This window comes from Quercus robur, chromosome 4 (assembly GCF_932294415.1).
Source record: "Quercus robur chromosome 4, dhQueRobu3.1, whole genome shotgun sequence".
NCBI classification, from domain to species: Eukaryota; Viridiplantae; Streptophyta; class Magnoliopsida; order Fagales; family Fagaceae; genus Quercus; species Quercus robur.
The window spans coordinates 59264412-59288525 of record NC_065537.1 but is presented as its reverse complement, the minus strand read 5'-3'; the positions used below and the strand labels follow the sequence as shown (position 1 = coordinate 59288525).

Genomic DNA, 24114 nt, shown 5'->3' with positions numbered 1-24114 from the left:
CATTTATTCTAATTTCAAGTTTGATTACTTGTCAAGTTATGCTTATACTTAATAATGTATTTATGAATAAGTTAGTAAGCATGAAGCTTTATTTTAATTATATATATATATATATATATATTTATATATATGAGACAATGAATTTCTTTTTTCTTTATTTTTTCCCTTTCTATACAAAATTTCTTTTATGGGTTTGTATTATGGGTTTTACTACCAAAAAAAGCAAAGGATGAGGTACTACTGTTGCCGAACTTTAGATTTTGCAATACTAATACAGTTATTACTTACATACATACAAACAGCTGGTGCATGTGCCTGTGTTTCCCCTCTTTGGTGGTGAGTCAGAAGAAGGACTACCAAGCAGGGCTGACTCAACAAATTTGAGGGCCTTAGGTGAAAACTTTAGGCAGAATTTTTTTTAATTATTTAAATATTAATTAGATAATATTTACTTAATTTTTAATTTTTTTAATATTTAGTATCTATTTATCATTCTCTTTGAGATACAAAATTACTAATTAAATTTTTACATTGTTTTAACATTTTCTTTTAATATCACTTAATCTTTTAGTAATAATTTGTAATTAAAATAAAACATGATCTGTAATAGAAAAATTATTAATTTTATGGAATAAAAAATTATTTATCACATAGCTTAACAAATTAATTTTAATACAAAATATATTATCCTAAACTTATAATTTTATTAAATTAAGACAACACTCTACCTGTAACAAATTAATGACTTTCTAAATGGATGGGAAAAAAAAAAGCAAAAAAAAAAAAAATAGACTTGATGTAGGTTGAAAATAGAAGCACTAAAATAAAGTTGAATGCTTATGTAAACATGTAACTATAGTCTTGATGTAACTATAGTCTGCAAATTGCAATTCACGTTTCTCAAAAAAAAAAAAAAAATCTGCAATTCACATGGATTCTGACTTTTGATAACTCTTGCTGATTCATAGCATAGAAAAAGGTGGAATGCTTTCCAGCTATAAACAGTAAACATGTACTTTGGAGAAAAATATTAAAAATTTTGAAAGTCTAGTAAAATGTTCTGGGTGTTGACTATGACTAGATAGTGTTTCATTCCAATTCCTTAAAAAAAAAAGAGAGAAACCCAAATCAGTGAAACTCGGCAACAAGTAAAAAAAAAAAAACCTTGTAGCAAGAAGAATAAAAGGAAAGGAAGAGCAAATAGAAGCAAACCTGAATGAAGATCAAAGAAGAGTAGCTAGCCAACAACGAAGAATGCTATAAAAATAGAATGAAGATGGAGACTAGAGAGAAGCAAGGTAAGCAGGGAAAAAAAATACTAATCGGTACTATATTTGATTTCTTGAGATTTAAGATGAAGAGAGAATGTTTTTTTTCTGTTTGTTTTTTCCTATAGATTCAAGTAATAAATGTTAGTTTCTATCAATGAAGTTATTTACAAAGCTATTAATTCAGATTTTAAATAGGAACATTATCTCTTCAATTTCTATGTTTTGGAAAAGGGGGCTTTATTTTTTTTTTATAAACCGTCGGTTACAAAGGGGCCTAATTTTCTCTCTTCAAGCGTCCTTAATTTTCGCTCTTCATATCAATTTATTTCCATTAGTGGCGCCTTAAATTTTTTTCCTTGGTGAAGGAGCCGGAATTAATTTGCATTGGGGCCTTCTGTTATCTGGGGGCTTTAAGTCAATGCATCAATTGCTTCGATGGTTGAGCCGACACTGCTACCAAGGGTCAATCATGAGATTTATGAGAATCTAGGTTTGAAATTTCTAACAAACATTTTCAATACCAAGTGCAGTGGGGTAGGGAGAGGACCCAAACCCACCCCTCTCCCCCCACGCCAACCCACTTTTTTAAAATATATTTTATTACGTCTAATTTTCCTTAATGGTCTCTCATATTTTTAAAATTTTGTACAAATATTAATTTGAAGTACAATATCTCTTTTTTATTTTAGTATTTATTATTATACGGTTTTTACCATATACAACTCATTAATTCTCTGTATTTTTTAAAAGCAAACTCCTTTTCGTTTTGTATTTAAATAAATATTGAGGATATACAAGAATGCATTGATTTTATTTTTTTTTTCATTTTCCATTAAAAGAAATGATACTATGATTTTTACAATTAAAATTTCAGGATAGGTTATATTTTTTCATCCATAAAAAAAAAAAGTAAAATATTTTTTTATATTTAATAATAATAATAATAATAATATTCACAAAAAAATACCTACCTCTTAATATTACTTCGGGTCCTTTTTTGCTAGGGTGGGTGTCTTTACAATCCTTGGATTTATTATCCCTCTTCCTTTTACCTTTCTTTTTGTCTCTTATCTCCTCTTGTGTAAAGCTTTCTAGGTTTTGCTTATTTGGTCAGACCCTCCCCCCTTTTTTGAACACCTTTTTGGATTATTGAGAACCATATGAGTTAAAAAGATGATTAAGCTTTATTTTGTCTAATGGTATTCAAATTAATTAAAACAATGATTAACCTTTATTACATCTTTATGAAGTCTTTTAGGTCATTGCTCAGAAAGCCAAGGGTTTCTTTGTTCTTTTACCTTTCTTAGTCTCTCACATCAAAAGCTTTCGGTGTTATTTCCTATTTTCTTTAAGAAATACTTTCTCACACAAATAAAGTTTAATTACAAACTTAATTGGACAAGAGGTGACATCCACCTAAACTAAACAAGTGTCCTGTCATGTGAATCTCACATGATGACCTTAAGTCATTTAATGGACCCATTATGGTATGTTACGAGGGGCATGGTTGAGTGGGCCTTAGCTAGATATGGGTGGTGGTTGATTATTTGACTGGCAATTGTTGGCTAATTAGGTAAGGGAGTAATAAGATTTTGTGTGGGTGATTCTAGTCATGGGTTTAGGTTGAGTTATTGAGCTCATTTGACATGAACTTGGGTCAAATTGGATGTAGTTGATGTCTTTGAAAAATGATATTGATTTAGTGATGTGGTGACACTGTGGAGGTGAAGGGAGTGGGGATGGGGAATGATGAAGAAAGACAAGGGATCGGGGGTGCCAATGGAGTGAGAGAAAGTGGTTGAGAGAGAGAGAGAGAGAGAGAGAGAGAGAGAGAGAGAGAGGGGGGGGGGTGGAGATGGGAGAGTAACGACTTAAGTTTTGAATGAGTTCGTTAAATGACTTAAGAAGGTTGGGTGAGATGGCATATCATCCAACTTGGTTAATTTGTAATTAAACTTTGTTCTTGTTACCGTTTCATTTGTTTTTGTTTTTTTCTTTATTCTGTGCGTATTAATATATTAATGTATATGCAACAAGTTTTTGCCCATTAAGAGGTGAGACTTATCCCTGCTAGTTAATGTTGTTTTTGCGGCTAGAAAAAAAGAGCACGAACAGGTGGAAAAGCCGGAAAGGTAGCATTTCCATATATTAGTGATTCAATTGAAGAATGAGATTGTGAACACAAAGAGTTGATTATTGACCTTCTACCTCACAAGCGGTCCGTGCAAAGAGTTTCTATTCCCGGGCATGGAAGATCATATTGCGCCGTCAGAACAACGTGGAGGCGAAGAGTATAGTATAAAAATTCCACCACCAGCCCAGCAAGTGGAACCTGAGAAGCGGCGCGAGTGTTGTATCTACAAGGTTCCCCTGAAACTCCGCAAAGTAAATGAAGATGCCTACACTCCAAAGCTAATTTCAATAGGCCCTTATCATTACGGCCAAGAAAATTTGAATAAGATGGAAGACTTAAAAAGAAGATATTTCTGGGATGCCTGTGTTCGGACGAAGAAGAGCGAGGAGGATTTTTCAAGACGCATCCAAGAACACGAATACCAGAAGATCCTTCATTGTTATGCAGATGACAGTCACGTGATGAAGGAGGAAGATTTCATGACAATGATTCTTTTGGATTCAATTTTTATCATTGAAGAGTTGTGGAGGACTAATGAAAACCCGCCAATGAGCCCACCAGCAATGACTACCATTTCCCAAAAGTGTGAGTGGAGGATGTGGGGTGCATGTGTAATAAATTTCCAAAAAGAAAGAAAAGAAGACAATCCAGAAAAGAAAAACCATGAAAAGGAAAACCCATGGCGAAGCTATAACATAATGCAGGACTTGCTATTACTAGAAAATCAGGTTCCATTTTTTGTTCTGGAGGATTTATACGAGTTTGCCTACAGTGACCTTTTTATGTACCCGCAAAATGAAGATAATTCCTTTCGTAGGCATGTCCATGAATACTTTTTCCATTTCTGGGAAATATCCGGTTTTGTTCGCGATTCTGATTACGAGAAGATATTCGCTAGTAAGAAGAAGGAAGTCAAACATTTTACTGATTTCCTAAGATATTTTCTCCTTCCACATAATCCAACATGTGGACGTAGTTTTGCACGTGTACCTTGTGCAACCAACCTGTCTGAGGCAGGAGTGGAATTCAAAGTCAGCAAATCCGAGAATGGACGCTTACTTGACATTCAATTTCGAAAGAGTGCCTTATTGGAAATTTGTCCATTTGTAAATATGTCATGGTTCTTGAGTTGCTTTCCTTGCTTTCCTCGCTTCAAATGCCTGGAGAACGCGCAGACTGTCTTGGAACTCAAATCCTTTATAATAGGGGATGCAACTGAATGTGCTGTTCGAAACCTCATGGCCTTAGAGCAGTGTCATTATCCACGGGAAGCTTACATATGTAATTATATTATATTGTGGGATAATCTTATCAACACTGAAGAAGATGTGGATCTACTTGTTGAGAAAAAAGTTATTGTTAACTGGCTAGGCGACAACAAGGCAGTGGCAACTCTGATCAACAAACTTCGCGAACAAATTGTTGAAGCTAATCATACCTGCTACTGGGAACTCAGTAAAAAAATTCAAGGTCACTATGACAATGTTTGGAGCAAAGTCATGGCATCCTTTACAACTCTATATTTCAAAGATTTTTGGAGAGGGACAGCAACTGTTGTTGGAATCATGGTCCTGTTTTTCAGTTTCTGGAATTTCCTTAAGCCTTTTGTCTTTCCCACTTGAACATCTGTGTGCTTCAGTGTTTGTTGGAGACATAGTGCTTTGCTTCTGCTTATTTAGATGCATTCTGAACTTTGTAATAATAGCTTTAGTGTTTTGTTGTAAGTTTGTGATGTTTCCACATCTGTGGACTGGTGAGTCTGTATTTTAGCAAATAAAGCTATATGCTATGTTAATGAATCTCGCGACATGCTGCATCTACGCTAATATATATCATTATTCTTGTTTTGCTCCAAAAATATTTTCTTTCACATCTAACGATTTCTTTTGCTGATTTTTTCCCCTTAGGTTTTATATATAGCCACTTTGTTGGGCAGTTTGGTTTGCAAAAATATTGCGAGTTTGCGACCATTACAACATTACACAAATGTGACGTACAGTTCATTTATGCATGTACATATTACATTACAATACAAAATATAAAACCACATGTTCACCATCAATGAAAAAAATATTTAGTATCCAATAATATCATGTCAGTCGTATCAAAATCAAATAAATAAGAGATATATGCACAAAAATTAATTACCCAGTAACATCATGAAGTAATGGTGGAATGTTGATATGGTTATTTTATACACGTCTTTCAATTATTAAACTTTAATATACTTGACGTGATATTATTTGATACTAAATATTTTTTATAAGTATGATGCCACTTTTTGATTAGTTTTGTTGGACTTAGGATTCGTTTTTGCATGATGCTTGGAGTGGTATTAATCATTTCACTGCAATAAACTTGACTTGTTTCAACCCACTTTAAAGGGGTAGACTAAAAAAGTGCCGAAACCATCCCTAAAAATTGGGGCGCGTGGCTAAGTTTGATTAGCTTTATTCCGAGGGTCATTATAATCCTTGAAATAAACCTATACAACCCTCGGAATAATCTATTAAAATTAGTCGGGCTAGTTTCTACATTCCAACGCTAATTTTACCTCAAAATTTAAGCATTTTGCAACGCATCCTTTGGCAACCTTCGATAGAAGATATCTCAAAATTTCCAAACCTTGAAATAAAGTCCAAAATTAAAATACAAAAGGAAAACTCATTTTTTTCACACTCCAGACTCAGAAACCACTCACACATTCAGAAGATTCTCTCAAATTGGAGCTCATGTCAGAAACTTCTCTCGAAATTGATCTGAACTCATCTCAGAAAACCCAAAGATCGGAGTTCATCTTATCTCCGACGGGCTGATTTATGGTGGTCAGCTATCTCATCTCCGACAATAAGCGAGCCGTTGATAGACTGAGCACTCTTCGCCACCCCATTTTCCGATTATAGGTCTGTCTCTCTCTGCTTGTTTCCCGAGAAATCATGGAAATTACACTTATATCCGATTCTAATAGGTACGATCTTCTGCGGCTTTTCATTTCATTGCATTTCTATAGATTTACTCGGATTCTATATTTGGAGAAATTGTTTGAAATGAATAGGCTTTGTTTGAGTTTTTATTTATTTTAACAGTTATATTTATTTCAATTGCTTGGAAATTCTAGCTTAATTCGTTAGCTTTGTGGTGGAATTTGAGCTCGATTAAATTTCTTTGGACTCGTTTAGAATCTGTTTGGTTGTAGAGAAATCGTCGGAAAATAAATGAGATTGTATTGTATCGGTTTTGTTGAGTTTTTTTTTTTTTTTTTGGTTGAAAATTTTTAGTTTTTATTTTTATAATTTTATTGTTGGTGATTTCAATTGGTAAATTTCCTAGCTCGAATTCCTAACTGTTAACTTGTGCTGAAATTTGAGTTCTATTAAGTTTCTTTGATTCATTCGAGAATCTGTTTGGGTCTAAAAATTGTAGGAAAAAGAATGATGTATTGGCGAGGATTTTGGGATTGATTTGTAAATTTTGATTTGATTTGAGCTTAAATTATTGGTTGATTTTGCTATTTGGATTTTGGATGAAAAATAACACGTTTGAAATTGTTAGCCTAAAGATTGAATTGTCAATAACTGAGTCTGTGGCTGGCACACCTTAGAATGTTTTTCCTCCAAGAATATGTGTGCAGTCATTAAAGCCATCATCTAGGATCCTACAAGACACATGCACACAAAAGAAGGGAAAGGGAAACAAAGAAGAATAACTTTAGACTCCATACCAATTGCACTCTATTGCTCTTGTTGGCCATTTTATTTATTACTGTGGAGATGGGCAAAGGGAAGTGTGTCACATAAAAGTATAATCTGTTGAGAGATTATAGTAGGGAAAAATTTGAAGAACAGGACAATGTTTTCCTCAATGGAAGAAGGGAAAGAGTTTGTACTTGTGGAGTGACTATCATCACTAAAAGAGAAACTCTCAATGAACTGATAGGAATTCTATCGGTATACTTACTTTAATTAGAATTAACAGAGAGAGAACTAATCTAGTTCTCTCTGTAACTAATCCAAATCTAGCCACTATACAAGAAAAACAGAATGTAAATAGCTTATATACAAACAGCCAATCAGATAAAAACACATGTGGCTAGCACACTTAATCTGACATGTGCCTCTTATGTGAACTTTTAACATTACCCGCTGTAGCTGTTGTGTTTTGACTGATGTACATATGACTTGCAGTTTAGATAGATGCAAGCTGTAGCTGCATCAAACTCTTACTTCTTAACAAATTCAGAAGATGTGTGTTTGGGAAATGTACCTTTTGTAGGCATAGGAGGCACAGTTCCTAATGGCGGCAATTCAATAAAATTGCTATCGCCTTAAGCCGTGCACAGTGCCACATAAGCCATGTACTACAACGTATAATATTATGATCAGTTGTTTTGGGGAGCAGCAGAGGTGGAAGGATGAGAGGGGCTTGTTTGGGAGGATGCAGAGTCAGGGGTTATTGCCTAATGTTGGGGCAGCTGAGGTTCCAATGCATATATCTGAAAGTAAAGCATCAAAGTGTGTGTGGTTCTTCATCTAATTAAGGCATGGATACAAATGTATGTTAGTTCTTTTTTGTTTATGTGAAGTTTTAATTCCTTCTCATTAGACTGGGTTAATTTCAGGTAAAGTTAAGTTAGAAACTTGGATTAATTTGAAAACCTCATAGCTGGAGAAAATGGCTGGTTGGAGTTGCCTGATGTCAAAGGTTGGGATTACCACATTGGTCAGTGTGTGGCGTAATTGAGTATTCCCTAGTTTTTCCTTTAGAAGGCTATGAAGATACTTTCCATTGTATTTTGGTCTTGTTATGGCTTTGATCAATTTTGTTGAAGAGAAGCAGGACATTGTTGATAGCTACAAGGCAAAGCTCAAGTAATTTCTTAACTCTTGTCTAGACGATAGACCTTCATGTTACTTGTGATACTGTCTCTGGTTTTTGATTTTCAAATTTGATTTGTGTCCCCCTTTAAATACTCCTACTAGAGTTGTAATTCACTAACATTCTAGTAACACAGAGTCATCTACTACTACTCTCTTGTTTAGTTGAGAAAATTCTATCAGAAAGTTTTTGAGAACTCGCAACTTTCAGATACTGTTTAGTCAATTTTCCTGAAAGTGTTGGTAGTAAATTCAAGAAACTGATAAACAATTTAGATAACTAACAATTGAAGTATTGTGAACGCATATTGTTGTTCTCAGTTTTGTAGTTTGTTATTGTCTTTGTTGCAGGTCCATTGATTGCAAGCACTTCGATTTTGGGAATGGAAACTGCCCATTTGGGAGGAGTTTCTTTTATAAGGTAACGTGAATGTTAATAAGATAAATAGTTATTGCGATTTTCATTTTTCAATGGTTTCTGATTTAACTAATCTTAAGTGCAACGGTTTTACTTGTATGCTATACATATAATCAAATTTGATTCTCTTTAGTGTAATGGTTATTGCAAGCATCCTTTACTAACTGGAAATTTATTATTCTGTGTTAGTAAAGATTTATGTCTCATTGATTCTTGATCTTCTGGGATTTTGCAGTGAAGATGTGGTGGTTTTCTATAATTGTTGTATTTTGCATTTTGTTGGTTGATGACTTGTTTTTTCTTTGTGGTTTTCTTTTAATTATCTTTTGAGTAGTTGACTGCACGCTCTGTTGCTTAATTGAACACTATGGTGTTTTACACAAGAATATAAGATAAGTTATGCTTTAGTTCAGATATACTTTAGATTGAAAACTAATATTTCAACTTTTTACACAGATGACATGAGCCAACTGGCTGGTATATAACAATATTGTTACCTGTAACTCAGACTCAAGAATAAACAAGAGGCCAAGTATAAAGTCAGATATTGATTTCTTTTCCCCATGCTGAACATCTTATCAGCTAAGGAATTTGATGGAAAATTGGATACCAAGAGGCATGAGTAGGTTAAAGAACTAATGAAGAATAAACAAAACTGTCACCAAGAGTAAAGTCATTGAATAAAATGGTAGCCATATTACAACTTATGTAGGATAAAGCTAGGTTTAATGTACAATTTTTTTTAAATGAAGTGGGTAAAATTTTCATTGACCAACAAACATGTAAAGAAAGCAACAATCGTAGCTGACAACAACAACAATTGCCGCAACCAAGAGCAGCTAACAAGAATTAATCAAACACTAAAATATGGATTTTCAAAAATTGGGAAAGAGTCCTATTATTAATTAATTTTCATAATTCACATAAGACTTGGTTGAGTTCCAACGAGTGGTATCAAAGTTTGGTTAATTTAGTAGATGATTAAGTGAATTAAGTTTTTTTTTTTTTTTTTGGAGAATAAAGTGTGAATTAAGATGGTTGAGACATCTAGAACCATTATATAATTGGGCTGTCCTAGTGGAATCTCGGAGAGGATTATGTTTCATACAAGTTTGCAATCCAGGCATTCATGAGTAATAAATTAAGTTATGGAAGTGATTTATATCACTTCTAATATCCACCTTCCAATAGAAAGTAAAATAATAATAAAATAGAACAGTCTTTAGAAAGATCTCACAACTTATAGAATCACGTAAAATGCGTTGTCCTTAAAGGTTGATTCGTGCCACCCGGAGTAGAACTTAATATGAATGGTTCTCTTGGTTGAACAACCTCCCAAGTTAGACTATAGTGATTTTTTCAAGTTAATCACACACTCAAGTAAGAAGAACTAGGAACAACCTTAATTTGCCTTTCCTTAAAATTAAAAATTGATGCTGAAATTTTTAGTGGAGATGAGCAGAAAAACAGAGCAAAACAGAGAGAGGAGAGGCGGCTGTGTAGTTGAAAAAAACTGAAGAGAATAAAAAGGGGAATAGAGGGTTTTATAAGCCAACTAATGAGAGAACTTATGAGCTGCAATGGTCACTGTGCATGCCCAACGGGCAGCACATTAAACGCCCTCAACGGGTTGCTTGGTTAATGTCCAACAGGTTGAACTGAATTGGGCTAAAAGGGGAAAGAAAGGAAAAAGGGTATAGCCCAAGAGAGATAGAGACAAGCCCAAATTCAACTCAAGCCCAACTCTTAACCCGTAGCCCATTATCTTTCAAGCTATCACTTAAGTTGTGCTATGGTTTATAGATACACATGAAGACTCATCTTTAACCAATGTGGGACACAAGCAAAGTTTAAGTGTTTGAAACACACATATTCCAACAATCTCCCACATGTTACAAACACTAAATTAGGAAAGACAATAAACTCAAGAAGGCATGCGTCAATATGGTATCATAAGGTTTTAACCATACTTAGGATAAATAAGTAGGAACTACTAGACAATGGTAGAGTTAGACTCTTTTAACCAAGCTATTAGATAACCAAACTTACCACCTACATACCTTTCTTTACCAAGGTTGTTCCATAACTGGGTTGGCGCCTTATATAGGCCATGCGCCACTGAGTTTCATGAGAGCTCTGGAGGCCTACCCAAGTCTCATAGGAAGCGGCACAATTTTCACTCCCGCATAGGTGGCATCCATCAAGAGTGTGCAGTACACCCCATCCCAACAGGTAGGGACTATGGATCCATTAAGAGCTAGAGCTCAACCTCCAACAATCTACAATTTAGCACTATCTCACACCATAGGGGTGGACTCATCACCAATCTTCTCAATGAGATAGCGGAATACATAATAACTGACAGTGCCCATATAGACCACAAATGACCTCTACCCATTTAACCCCTACGTGGAATCGCCCATCATAGAGGTTGGGCATTGGCCATAGTGTCACAATTTGGGTATCGACTCTATCCCCCTTGATGTCTCACTAACCAGCCTTTTTGCTAGTGGCTTGGTTAAAAAATCGGCCAAATTCCTTTCTGACCTTACAAAGTTCAAGGACATTACACCATTATCAATGAGCTGCTTCACAATATTGTGCCTCAATCAGATATGTCGACTTTTTCCATTATAAATTTTGCTCTTAGCACGTGCTATAGCAGCCTGGCAATCACAATGTATGCAAACAGAGGCAATAGAGTTAGTATATAATGGTATATCAATTAACAAACTCCTAAGCCACTTGGCTTCAGGCCCAAGCTTTTCTAAGACTACTAACTCTGATTCCATAGTGGATCTCTCTATGCAAGTCTACTTGGATAATTTCCAAGAGACAGCCTCTCCAGCTAGTGTGAACACACATCCACTAGTGGGTTTTATCTCATCTGTATCAGAGATCCAATTAGCATCATAATATCCTTCTAATATAGCAGAATAACCACAATATGACAAACCATAGTCAAAAGTACCCTTTAAATATCTCAACAATCTTGATATTGCATTCCAATGTTCAATACTAGGATTATGAGTATATATACTAAATCTACGAACAGCATATGCAATATTAGGGTGAGTACAATTTGTCAAAAATATTAAACTACCAATGATTTGTACATATTTATCTTGTGAAACACTTATCACCAGGATATTTAAACAAGTGTACCTTTGAGTCAAAAGGAATAGAAATAGGTGACATATTAAAGTGTTCAAACTTTTTAAGAATTTTTTCTACATAGTGAGATTGTGATAGTGTAATGCAATCATTATCCTTAAGGATCTTGATGTCCAAGATTATATTTACCTCACCCAAATCTTTCATATCAAAATTAGAGGCAAGAAAGCATTTAATATCATGCACAACATCAAGGCTAGTTCCAAATATAAGCAAATCATCAACATATAAATATATAATAACACCCTCATTATTAGTAAACTTGCTATATATGCATTTATCGGCACCATTGATCACATATCCATGTGTAAGCTTAACATTATCAAATTTTTCATGCTATTGTTTAGGTGCTTGTTTTAAACCATATAAAGATTTAACCAACTTACAAACTTTATATTCTTGTCCAAGAACTACATAACCTCGGATTGTTCCATATAAATCTATTCTAAATAAAATTCTAATAGATGCAATTCTAGTAGTTGGAGAATGAGTGTCAAAATTATCCACATTATATTTTTGCTTATAAGTTATAACCCTTGGCTACTAAGCGAACTTTAAACTTATCAATTGTACCATCCGGTTTTAATTTCCTTTTAAACACCCATTTGCAACTAATAGGTTTAACTTTGGGTGGAAGTTCAACTAATTCCCAAGTATGATTAGATATAATAGAATCTAATTCATTATTAATTGCTTCTAACCAAAAAGGTGAATCTACGGATTTAATTGCATCATAGTAACTTATAGGTTCATCTTTAACGATATAGGCAAAAAAATCATTATCATAATCCTTTTCCTTCCTAGCTCGCTTGCTCCTTCTTATTTCTTGCACATCATCAACAAAATCATTAGAAATTTTAATAGAATTATGCAATTCTTTTTCCTTATTTTTCAAAGGAAACACATGCTCAAAGAATATGACATTTTCAAATTCAATAATAGTGTATGATTCTAATATATCACTTTTGATAACAAGAAATCTATAGCATGAACTATTACAAGCATAGTCAATAAATACACAATCACATGTTCTAGAACTAAGCTTTCTCTTTTTAGGCTCGTGTAGCATGACCTTAGCCAAGCACCCCCACACTTTAAGATATTCCAAGTTAGGTTTACGCCCTTCCCAAAGTTCATAAGGAGTTTTGCCAGTTTTCTTATGAGGTACCTTATTTTGAATATTGCAAGTCGAAAGAATGGCCTCCCCTCATATGTTGGAAGATAGTCCAGAACTAACAAGCATATCATTCATCATTTCTTTAAGAGTTTTATTTTTCCTTTCGCCTATTCTATTAGATTCCGGTGAATAAAGTGGAGTTACCTTATGTATTATGCCATTTTGTTCACAAAATTCCTTAGAAGGATTAGACTCAAATTCACCACCTCTATCGATTCTAAGTCTCTTAATCCTTTTATTCTTTTGGTTCTCAACTTGACTTTTATACTTTATAAACATCTCCAAAGCTTCATCCTTTTTTCTTAGTAAATAAAGTTTAGTGAACTTAGAGTGGTCATCACCAAAGATCACATAAAATCTTTATCCACTTCTAGTCATGGTGTGTTTTAAATCACCCAAATCACTATGTACCAATCCAAGAAGCTCGGTTTCTCTTGTTATGGATTTACAAGGTTTCTTGATGATTTTAGTTTCAGCACAAATTTCACATTTGTCCATATTAGCTTCATTTAGTGAGTTAATAATTCCACATTCTTTCATTTTCTTTATATAGCTAAGATTAACATGGCCAAGTCTATCATGCCAAACATAAATGGAATCAACTAAGTAAGCACAAAAAGATGAATAATAACTTGATCAACATTAAGTATAAAGAGACCTTCATCATCATAGCTCTTACTAACAAAGACTTCATTCTTAGTTTTAGTAACTATGCCACCATCAAATAAAACTTTAATACCAGCCTTACCAAGCAAATGTATCGAAATGAGATTGTGTCGAAAGTGAGATAAATGAAGGACATTATTGAGTGAAAGAGTTTTACCGGAAGTTAACTTTAATAGTACCTTCCCTTTACCACTCACCAGCACAGACCTATTGTCCCCAACATAGACACATTCGGTGCCTTCCGCCATAGGAGTGTAGGAACTAAACTCCTCTTTGAATGCATCAATGTGTCTTATGCAAGCCAAGTCAACTACCCATCCCTTCACTTTTGTCACCAAGTGTGCCTCACACACCACCGCCACAATGATCTCTTAGATTTGCACTACATTTGCATTATTTGATGTAGAGCCTTTGTTGTTGTTCTTATTGTTGTTGAAGTTGTCTGTTGCCCTACATGTTGCTGCATAATGACCTACTTTGCCATAAATAAAGCAATTACCCATTTTTATTATGAAATTTTCCTTTTCTCTTGAAATCATGTTTCTTATTATGTTGTGGAGGTCTAGAGGGTCCTCCCTCTACAACATTAGCCTTGGAAGTAAATTCCTTAGCTCTAGAAACCTTTTCCAACATCTTATTTGTTTCTTTAATTTGAATATCAACGATATTTTGTTGAAGATTCAAATAGGTTCTATGGTGACTATACCGGTGTTTATACTCTTTCCAAGAGTCCGGTAACTTAAACACAAGGCCATGAGCCACAAACCTATCGGGTAAAACATCACCCTATTTAGCTAGGTCGGATATTAAGGCCTTGTTTGGATTAATAAGCATGCTGAAAATTTACTTTAGTGGAGCCAGACCTTTTAACATTGTGGCTGTGATTTCTTCTATATTCTTAATGAATTGTACATGCTTGAATTGTTGAATTTATAAGCATGCTGAAAATTTACTTTAGTGGAGCCAGACCTTTTATCGTGGTGGCTGTGATTTCTTCTATATTCTTAATGAATTGTACATGCTTGAATTGTTGAATTTATATATGCTTTATGCATTTTTCTCAGGGATGTGTTTGATTGCTGTGTACTGATATGCTTCTGGTGGGTCCGTCATGCGTGGCATAAAAACTTAGTAAAGAAATGTTTGGAAACTAAGATGCGAGTCGAGATATCTAGACAGCTTGAGTAGGCAGTGGATAACATCTGCCGAGGACAAGGAAACGTTAATTTGTTTGAGGATTTATTGGAAGATTTTATTGATGAGTCAGATTTTATGGATTACTTTAAGGCGATATGGTATCCTAGAATAGGTTGGTCACTGTCTTTTCTAAATGGAGGAATTCTTTCCCTTGTGTGAGGGAAGTGAAAAAAATATATCGTTTTGCAGTCTTCTACATTCACTGCCAAAATGCTCATTCACACTGTTGAATGGGGGACCATTTCTTGGAATGGACCACTAACCTCCAATTATTGATCAAGATTTGTTTTATGTATGAGTGTGTATGTGTAGGTATGCATTTATGTATGTTTGTACTTGGTTTGGGGTTCCTAAGATTTGGTCACCCGATGAATTAGTAATCTTAATTATTAAAGATCAACTTGATCGTATGAGGTGAAAGATATGAAGTCTAGCTCAAAAATAGTATGGAGTCCATTGGCTTTTCTATGTGAGTCTGTTTTCTTTTATTAAGAAATTACTGACTTGAGACTTTGTTCTGACTCAGGAGCATGGACTGCAGCACTAAAATCTCTTCCACTTGCCAGCCAGGAGACATGTGCAGCAATGGAGTTTTACCACAGCCAGATGAAGCTTAGGTTGTTGAATGAGAAGGACCCTGGTGTTTATCAATGTGCTGATTGGTTGGTTGATAAGTTGGGTACAAAATTGCATTCTTACTTCTGGCTTAATGAGTACTCGGGGAAGGATGATTTTGCACGATAATGGAAAGATGAGTGGATGAGTGGCTTAACATCTTGGCGCAAAGCATTGAAGATTCCAGACTCTGATGTTGTCATATAAGGTGGATGTGCAAAAGTTGCCGACCAGCTTGTTAAGGATTAAGTGTATGTTGTCTGGAATCCTGGTTCACAGTTTGGTATTTGCAATTGCACTTGGCAGAAATGGGCAATATGTGTGAGCATATGTTCAAAGTTACTAATCTTTGCCATAAACGAGGGTCTACTATGCCATCTATCAGCATATTCCAGTACCACAAGGCATTGAATGACATGCTACACTGCCCACCCCATGATTCTTTGATTCGTGATCATGCTATTTCTTCAGCAGTTTGTGTACAGAAGCAGTTAAATGTATTTGTTGATTTAGATAGCAGTCAGACTGCTTTAGATCCCATTCAGAGTCAAAACTGTAGATAACATCAAGCAAGAAACTGTTGAGATGGTTCTTACTAACCAAGATACAGAATTAGTAAATTAAAGTGACTGTATGAATGAGGATGCATTAGCTAATGATGAGAATTGTGGGTCTGTAAATGATGCTCCTCGCGTTATTAGCAGTGATGTGTGTGATGAACTGAATGATTTGGCTACTAGTGGAAATCGCATCTCTGGTGAGAATGTTGGAGAAGAAATTCGTTGTGCCGAGATGGATGTTGAGCCATCAGCCATATGTATTTCCCCGCCTGGACTAAATTCTGTTGATGAGGTTGTTGCAAGCAATGTCTTTTCAGAGAATGGAAACAGAGGTTTGGACAATACAAGAAGCAAGCATCTCCCATCCAAAGTTGATTCCAGTGATGTAAATGAGTTTCAAGATAGAGATTCCGGTAAAATATGATGGATGTGGAGCCACTATCCATTGATTTTCCTCCGTCAACTAGGGAGTTTCTGGAGCAATGCACAGTGACCCATCAAGATGGTCTTGGAGATAATGATCTTGAGCCTACAGTTTCCAATACTCCTGATTCTGAAACCAAGACCTCCTCAGCTATATCCTTGCCCGTTGAGTCACAAGTGGTTGAGATGATTGAAATTTCTGGTGTCATCAAGGAGAATGAAGGAATGGAATTGAAAAATAGGAATGACAGCATGGATGAGAACCTACTCTCCGTGGATAATGATGTCCAAGATGATGGTGTTCATGATAACATTTCAGATGATTCTGGTAATGGTCATGATATATGCAAAGGCAGTTGACAGCATGATGACTGAATAGTCAGAATTGTCGCTAAGATGCTCATGGATAGCACATTGCATTGAGGACAACAACCTCCACAGATTTCAGCTCATGAAACCGATTTTTGTGAGAAACCCTTTTTAATTGCTGGCTCTTTTTAGATTAGGTGTAAATCTCAGAAGGGTGCTGGAAATAGACTCTGAAAATGAGGTTATTTGCCAGCAATTAGATGTTACTGGTGTCAATGGCAATGCTGGAGAACTATTTCATGGGGGACTTGGTGCACGCCTCTCCGGCAAGTACAGGGTCCATCAAACACTACGGGGATTCTGGTGTCGCCGTTAGTAATGGCTGAAATTGGTGCTCCATCTCACACATTTACTTCATGTAAATATTTGTCAATCAATCCAATTGTTTCAATTTTGCTGATTTACCTGAGTATTTTTTTCTAATTTATATCTTAATAGTTACACACGATCTCCAGGAAGTTGTCAATAATGGCCAACATATTATGATCTTCTATATGGATGGGGCAAGCAAATGCCTAAGTTTTGACAAGATTGGGAAATATGACCACATTGTTAATATTGGCCTAAACTTATGATTGACCACAAATTTTTAATACTAATTTCTTGGATATCTTGTATCATTTCTGCCTTTTAACACATAATCCATTGTTGTCAAACAAGCATATTTCCTGTATTGGGAAGAAATAATTTCGTTGCCTTCTTTGCTAGTTTATTTACACACTGCTTTGCTTTTCTGTAGAAAAACACTAGAAATTGTACATTGCCCAACTGGAAAATTGTTTGTCTTTGGAAAAGTCGAAAGGTGTACTCAAGTTATTTGGAATAACAACCACAGGAAACGTTGATATATATATATATATATATATTAAGTGCTGGTTCTCTTAGCCCTCGTTTGGGAGGAGAGAATGGAATGGAAAGAAATAAAGAGAATAATTTTAAAATATTCTTCATCTCTTGTTTGGAAGTTTTAATGGAAAGAATAGAAAATTTATTTTTTTATTTAAGAGTTTAAATAGGAGAGAATGGAATAACTAAAAGGCAGCACTAATTCCCCTTTATTCCATTAAAACTTTAAATTTTTACTCCCCTCGAAATTAGGAGGAATTGGAAGAAATAAAATTAGATTTAATGAATTTTTTACTAAAACTCCCAAAATATTCCTATATATTTAGGTTTTTATTTTAAAATAGGGGTTTAATGGTAATATTATCATAAAATTATTTCATTCATTTTCCTCGATATTACTCCCAAACAAAAATACTTACATTCCATTCAATTGCATTCATTTCCATTCATTTATTTTAAAATATCTATTTAAGGTTATTTAATTTCATTTTATTCTATTCCCTAGCTTAAATACATTCGATTCCATTCTTTTTTGTTATTCCATTTCATTCCCTTATGAACTCTCAAACGAAGCCTTAATGTGGGTTTGAAAGAAGCTTTTTACTGTTTATTTATTTACTAAAAATTGGTGTAAGTATAATTGTTTGTGTATATATATATAAATAAAAGTAGAAGTGAAAGCTAAAAATTTGTGTTTTAAAAAAACCTGTTAAAACTGATTGGTAAATGAAGTTATTCTTTCAAAATTAAAATTAATATTTAAGAGGTTGATTTTAATTTTCAATAAAGTTATCATAACTCGTGAATAAAGCATAAAATATGTTACATATATCATATAAATGCTCAATTTAAATTGATAGCTTATAAATATTTCATTTACTCAGTAATATATTGTTCAATTTTATAAAAAATATAGTATCTAAAAAACATTTATGATTTATTCAATTTTATATTAAAAAAAAAATTGTCTCTCAAAAAAAAATTTATGATGTTAAAAAAATCGAAAGTATGAAATTGAATCAAGAAATATTCTATAATTTTATTTGAGCTTTAAAATTTTCCAATTACTCAATAATACATGAATTATTCAATTTTATATCAAACGTAACATCCAAAACAAAATTTATGATGCTAAAAAATCTATAAAAAAAATTGAATTAATTTTTTTTCCTTAATTTTAAGTTTAGTAATATTTTAAAAAATGTTAAATTTTTCGCTCACCTTTCATTCAAAATAGCAAACACATGTATAATTACGTTCAAGCATGTATGCGTAATTAAATCAATTTTGAGAAAAGAAAAAAAGACCTCAATTATAAACTAACTTGAATTTGTATCATTAAAAAAAAAAAAAAAACGATTTGTTGCTATTCTGAGGACTAAATAATATACTAAATTTTTATTTGATAAACCGAAAAAGTTATTTAAAAAAGAAAAAAAGAAATACTAAACTCAATTGCGTATAAAGCAAGCAAGCAAGTCTCGTAATAAAAAAAATAAAAAATAAAAAAATTATAAAGCAAGCAAAGGGTTGGGCGGGAGGGCTGTCCCTATATTTGAAACAAGGGCTATTTCTGTCTTTTTACCATTACCATTATCGAAACTGGGCTTATTTAGTGGAGGGTAGTGGGAATAACTGCCTTAACCGTCAAAAGATAAAAAGGAGAACACACTCAGAAACAGTGTTTCAGAACCAAAAAAAAAAAAAAAAAACACAATACTTAGTGAAAAAAGCCTTTCAGAGAACTAAAAAAAAAATTTATTTTGTTTCCTTAAACAAAAAAAATCCTTAGGAAAGTGAAAGTGTTTGTGAGAAATGTTTAGAATTTGAGAGTGAGAAGAAAAAAAATGGAAGTGAAAAGAGATGAAGGTATAAGAAAAGGTCCATGGAAGGCAGAGGAAGATGAAGTGTTGCTAAACCATGTGAAGAAGTATGGTCCTAGAGACTGGAGCTCCATTCGATCCAAAGGCCTCTTGCAGCGGACCGGAAAGTCGTGCCGCCTTCGTTGGGTCAATAAGCTTCGACCCAACTTGAAGAAGTAAGCCCCCATTCTCTTTATTTTTATATGTACAAGTTAACAAGATAGAATTTTGTTGATGGGTTTCTCTCCAATTGGGGTTATATGTACAAGAATGTATGTAATTGTGTATGCAAGTTCCTCACATGTAGTGGTATTTGATGAAAATTTTGATCATGGTTTATTTTATTTCATTTTTTTCCAGTTTGTTGTCAAGACTATGTTTTTGTCACTTTTATGATGTACAACATGATGCTTTAGATGGATGTTCTCTAACATTTTTTTTTTTTTATGGCGTGGGGTGTGTCTTTCCCTAAGTGGGTGCAAATTTTCAGTAGAGGAGGAGAGGGTTGTGATAGAGTTGCAGGCACAGTTTGGGAACAAATGGGCGAGAATCGCTACGTATCTGCCCGGAAGAACTGATAATGATGTGAAGAATTTTTGGAGTAGCAGGCAGAAAAGGCTGGCAAGGATTCTGCAGACTTCAGGGACAGCCAACAAACCACAGAAAAACAAAAGGGCGGTTCAGACTTGTCATGATGTTTCTGCTTCGCAGGTAAATGTATTTTGAGAACCTTTTTTCCCTCTTAAGTTAAGACTTATTTTGATTTTAGGGTGTTTGAACCAAAATCATATGTGTTCTCTGGGTTTTCTAAAAGTAAACATTCTTTGTAGGAACTTGGAATTTTAAATAAGTTTTTGTGTTTTATTTGCATGTGAGAAATGCCATTTCACAGGCATTGGTTTATTGTTCTGATTTTTAAGTTTGATTGTTGGATAATTTAGCTTCTTTAATTATAGGCTGCAAAGTTCAGTTCTTCATCTGAGGGAGAATCTTCATCAAAGGCTCAATCAGGCTCATCATCCTGCATAGAGAACTATGAAATGATCAAAATGGTGCCATTGACGGATCTTCTTAACTCGAACTTGGTTTATTTTGGAAAAGACCTTGCACATCAAGAGTTGTCCCAGGATGAGAAGAACTCATGCACTGAGTCCCAATCACAAATCCCATTTTCTGAAATCCCACAACCCAAACCAGAGCTCACATTCTCACCAGAAAGTCAAGAACTCTTGGCTAAACTTGAAGACCCCAACATTTTTGATATGTTTGGAACATTGGATGCTTGTGAACTTGGAAATGGAGCACAACTTCCCATTGGGGCACAATTATTTGAACCAGTAGGAAGTTGTAGAAGTGATGCTAAGGAAAATATTGACGACCCCATTACCCCAGACAGCTTCTTTGATGACTTCCCAACAGATGTGTTTGATCATATTGAGCCTCATCAAAGCCCCTCAGAGCGATAATTTGTCATAGCCATTGTTGTTATTTTCTGGTGTTAGAGGCTGAACTTTGTAGTTGTGACTTTTAGTTAGAAATTGACAAGGTCCTTGTGGCATTGTAATTCTTGTAACTGCTATTATTTGTGTTAAGACTCTGTGGCTTACATATATAATAGTTTGTTAATTTGCTTCTCTAGTCTGTTAATGTTCATCTAGTCACCAGCATCCTCATTATTTACATTTTTGTTTGGATTGCAACTAAACCCAGGGAAAACAATTGCCAAAGCATGTTGTAGATCTGCATAATGTAGAGTAAGTTCCCAACAACTTCAAATATTTATCCTCTAAAAAGAGCAACATAGATGGTGGCAACTATCACCATTTCATGCTTGTAAGCTCCTTGCAAAAGAACAGATCGCTAAGTGCGTTAAAAGAGATGTTAAAGCTAGGATGGACACTGGCTCCATTTATAATGACTCATTCTTAATAATCGTATGTAGGAATCGGAGCCTCAATTCTAATATCCTTAAAGTCCAAGTGATGGAATGGACTGGACTCAACTAGGATCCAGGGGATCTGAATGGCACTGTTTGTATGCATAATGGATTTAACCATTAATCCTTATTGTGTACTATTGAGGCTTGTAGGCTACCTTCTGTATTGGCTTGTCCACTGAACTTTGCAGGGGGTATTTCTTCTTTGCTGCTTTGGGTAGTTTCTTATGGGATTGAGAATCTCTTTGTACAGGGAGTTTTGCTGTAACTGGGATTTTCCTTTGTTACTTTGCAAGATTTTAGGCTGTGTGTATCTATTAAGGCTAGGTATCAGAGAAGCTGTCATTTGCTGTACTGTATGATGCAGATCTTGCTCTGCTGTCTACTGGTTTGGCTTTTGCCAGTTTTCTCTTTTGTTGAATAAAATTTCTTTCTGATTCCTCAAAAATATATATATATATATATATATTGAGAAAATTTTGGCATTTTCTGTAATACAGTTGAAATTTATACCATCATTTGGATTTGTTTTCACAGTGACAATCCTATGCTTTGTTTTTTATTTCAACATTTTGTGAGGCCTCTTCCTTTTCTTTCTTTTGTTTGTGGTTGGATTTGATATAAGTAATAGCTGCTGCGCCATTTTATGAAGGTATGAACCAGCATTCAAGAACTTAGTCAGTCATTACTCAGGAGAGTAGATTCGCAGGCACTATGTTGAATGTTTTGGCTTGGTAGGCTTAACAGTGTTCTTGGCAGAATTTATTGTTTTGTGTGGGATATGAAGTGCTTGGATAAGCATGTAGGTTGGATGCAGAATTTGAAGAAAAGCCACTTCCATGCATAACTTTTTAGTGCTTTAAATTCTTTGGTATCAGTAGGGCTAGATAAAGTGCTTCTGAAAACCATCATAATCACACTTGAATTCAAGTGACCTACTAGTCACTTTCCTATTGGAGTCATTGGACAGAGTTGTAAGATTTCAAGTCTCAAACTTTTTTTCTTCTTTGGCATTGTTACTCTTTGCTGTTTTATCTCAATATACTAATAAACGGTGTCTCCATATTACAACTCCATTCCAAAAACTTGAGTCAGAAAGAAAACTCAACCATGACAAATCAAGGAAGAAACTGAAAGTGATTACTTTCTTAAGTTATTTAATTAATCACAGTTGCACAGCACATGCAGTTCCCAATGAAAGAAGACCTAGGCTTGCACTTCTCTTTAGTCTTTACCTTTTGGTGCAGTTGATGCAGCTTCCTCACTAGATGAGTTATACAGTTCTCTACTTGCCTTTTTAGGAACAGCTTGGTTTTCTTGTTTCTTTGGTGTGACTACAATAGCTGCTTCCTCTTCCATCAAGAAGCCTAGGAATGTAATTTTTGACTTCTCAGTAGTTCTTTCCAATGTGATAACTTTCTCTTCCACAGGCATTGCTTGATACCGTTAACATCTGTTGGCTGTACTTGTACGGTTGTACAGTTGTACCTTGTACCCAACTGGGTTTCCAAGACTAATATCAGCCTGGCTTGATGAGCCCTCCATCTATAGCCTTATCCTGAAGCAGTTGTGGCATTTGATCCAGACTCTTTGCCACTAGCTTCTCGGAGATCAAGATCAAAGCTTGGTGATTTTCACATATGAACATGAGTGTTCTTTTTATCAGAACTGGACTTATAGCTAAGCCTTCCCACACTTTCTTGTGCTACAGTACTCCAATTTATAAATGCAGATACGTCACCTTGACACCTTTGACACCTTCTACACTGGACTGACTAGCTGAAGTTCTAGTTACTGTTATTGTCAACTCAACTGCAGAGATTAAATTTTCTATGTTCAAGCTTGTGGATTTGAAAGTGGAAGCTTTCACAACAAAGAACTCATCACATATTTCTTGTTTCATCTCAGGGATAGGCTTAATGATGCTTTGAATAATAGTCTCCTTCTAAGTCCCTGCAGCTTTCTTCAGAATTCTTATTCTGGTTGCTAACAAGCTTGTCCTCAAATTAGAGTATTCTTAATAATCTTATATTCTTTTGGCAAAAAATTAAAGCTAGATCATGGAACACCATTCATCATTCTGTTTTTGTTTTGCTTTTTTCCCAATCATCCTCGAAGTTTTAAATCATTTAACTGACACCAAAAGATAAAAAGAGACGTTTCACAGACCCGGTGGATAAATAAAAGTAGAGGAAGAAGATGGGGGAAAAAAGATCCAAACAACTGAGATTCTTAAAATAATTTTTCATTAACGGGAAAATTTTATAATTTTCAGAATGCATCTTTTACAAGAAATAATCAGTACACGCGTCTATATTAGTACTTTAATCTGAATGGATCTGGTCATTCCATTACCCAATCCATGTTGCTTCCCCTGTAAAATAATTCTGTGTAGCATGATAATGAAGGTGTCATAAGTGCAATACTCAAGCTTTGGCAATAACAATGTTGGCATCAAAACAGGCCTTGCTGTGCAGTGTTAGTTGCTAGGAAGCACGGACACTTAATTTGGGGTGTCGTAACCGTCGTGTCATATTATAATTTTTAAGAAATTGCTTGTATCGCCGTATCATGTTATAAATTTTTAGAAAT

General features: G+C 34.6%; 2 protein-coding genes and 1 pseudogene across 2 annotated transcripts; all 3 read left to right on the top strand.

The window, feature by feature from the left end:
* Positions 1 to 1065: 1065 nt before the first annotated feature.
* On the top strand, positions 1066 to 5224 carry LOC126723157 (UPF0481 protein At3g47200-like). Its single transcript, XM_050426451.1, has 2 exons — positions 1066 to 1298; positions 3368 to 5224. Exon 2 carries the CDS (start codon positions 3519 to 3521, stop codon positions 5025 to 5027), a length of 1509 nt encoding a protein of 502 aa, XP_050282408.1. The 5' UTR covers positions 1066 to 1298; positions 3368 to 3518; the 3' UTR covers positions 5028 to 5224.
* Positions 5225 to 5943: 719 nt separating this feature from the next.
* On the top strand, positions 5944 to 17498 carry LOC126723155 (uncharacterized; annotated as a pseudogene).
* A 2067-nt stretch (positions 17499 to 19565) lies between these two features.
* On the top strand, positions 19566 to 21149 carry LOC126724499 (transcription factor DUO1). The gene is made up of 3 exons (XM_050429012.1): positions 19566 to 19762; positions 20060 to 20297; positions 20543 to 21149. Exons 1-3 carry the CDS (start codon positions 19572 to 19574, stop codon positions 21050 to 21052), a joined length of 939 nt encoding a protein of 312 aa, XP_050284969.1. The 5' UTR covers positions 19566 to 19571; the 3' UTR covers positions 21053 to 21149.
* The last annotated feature ends 2965 nt before the right edge of the window (positions 21150 to 24114 follow it).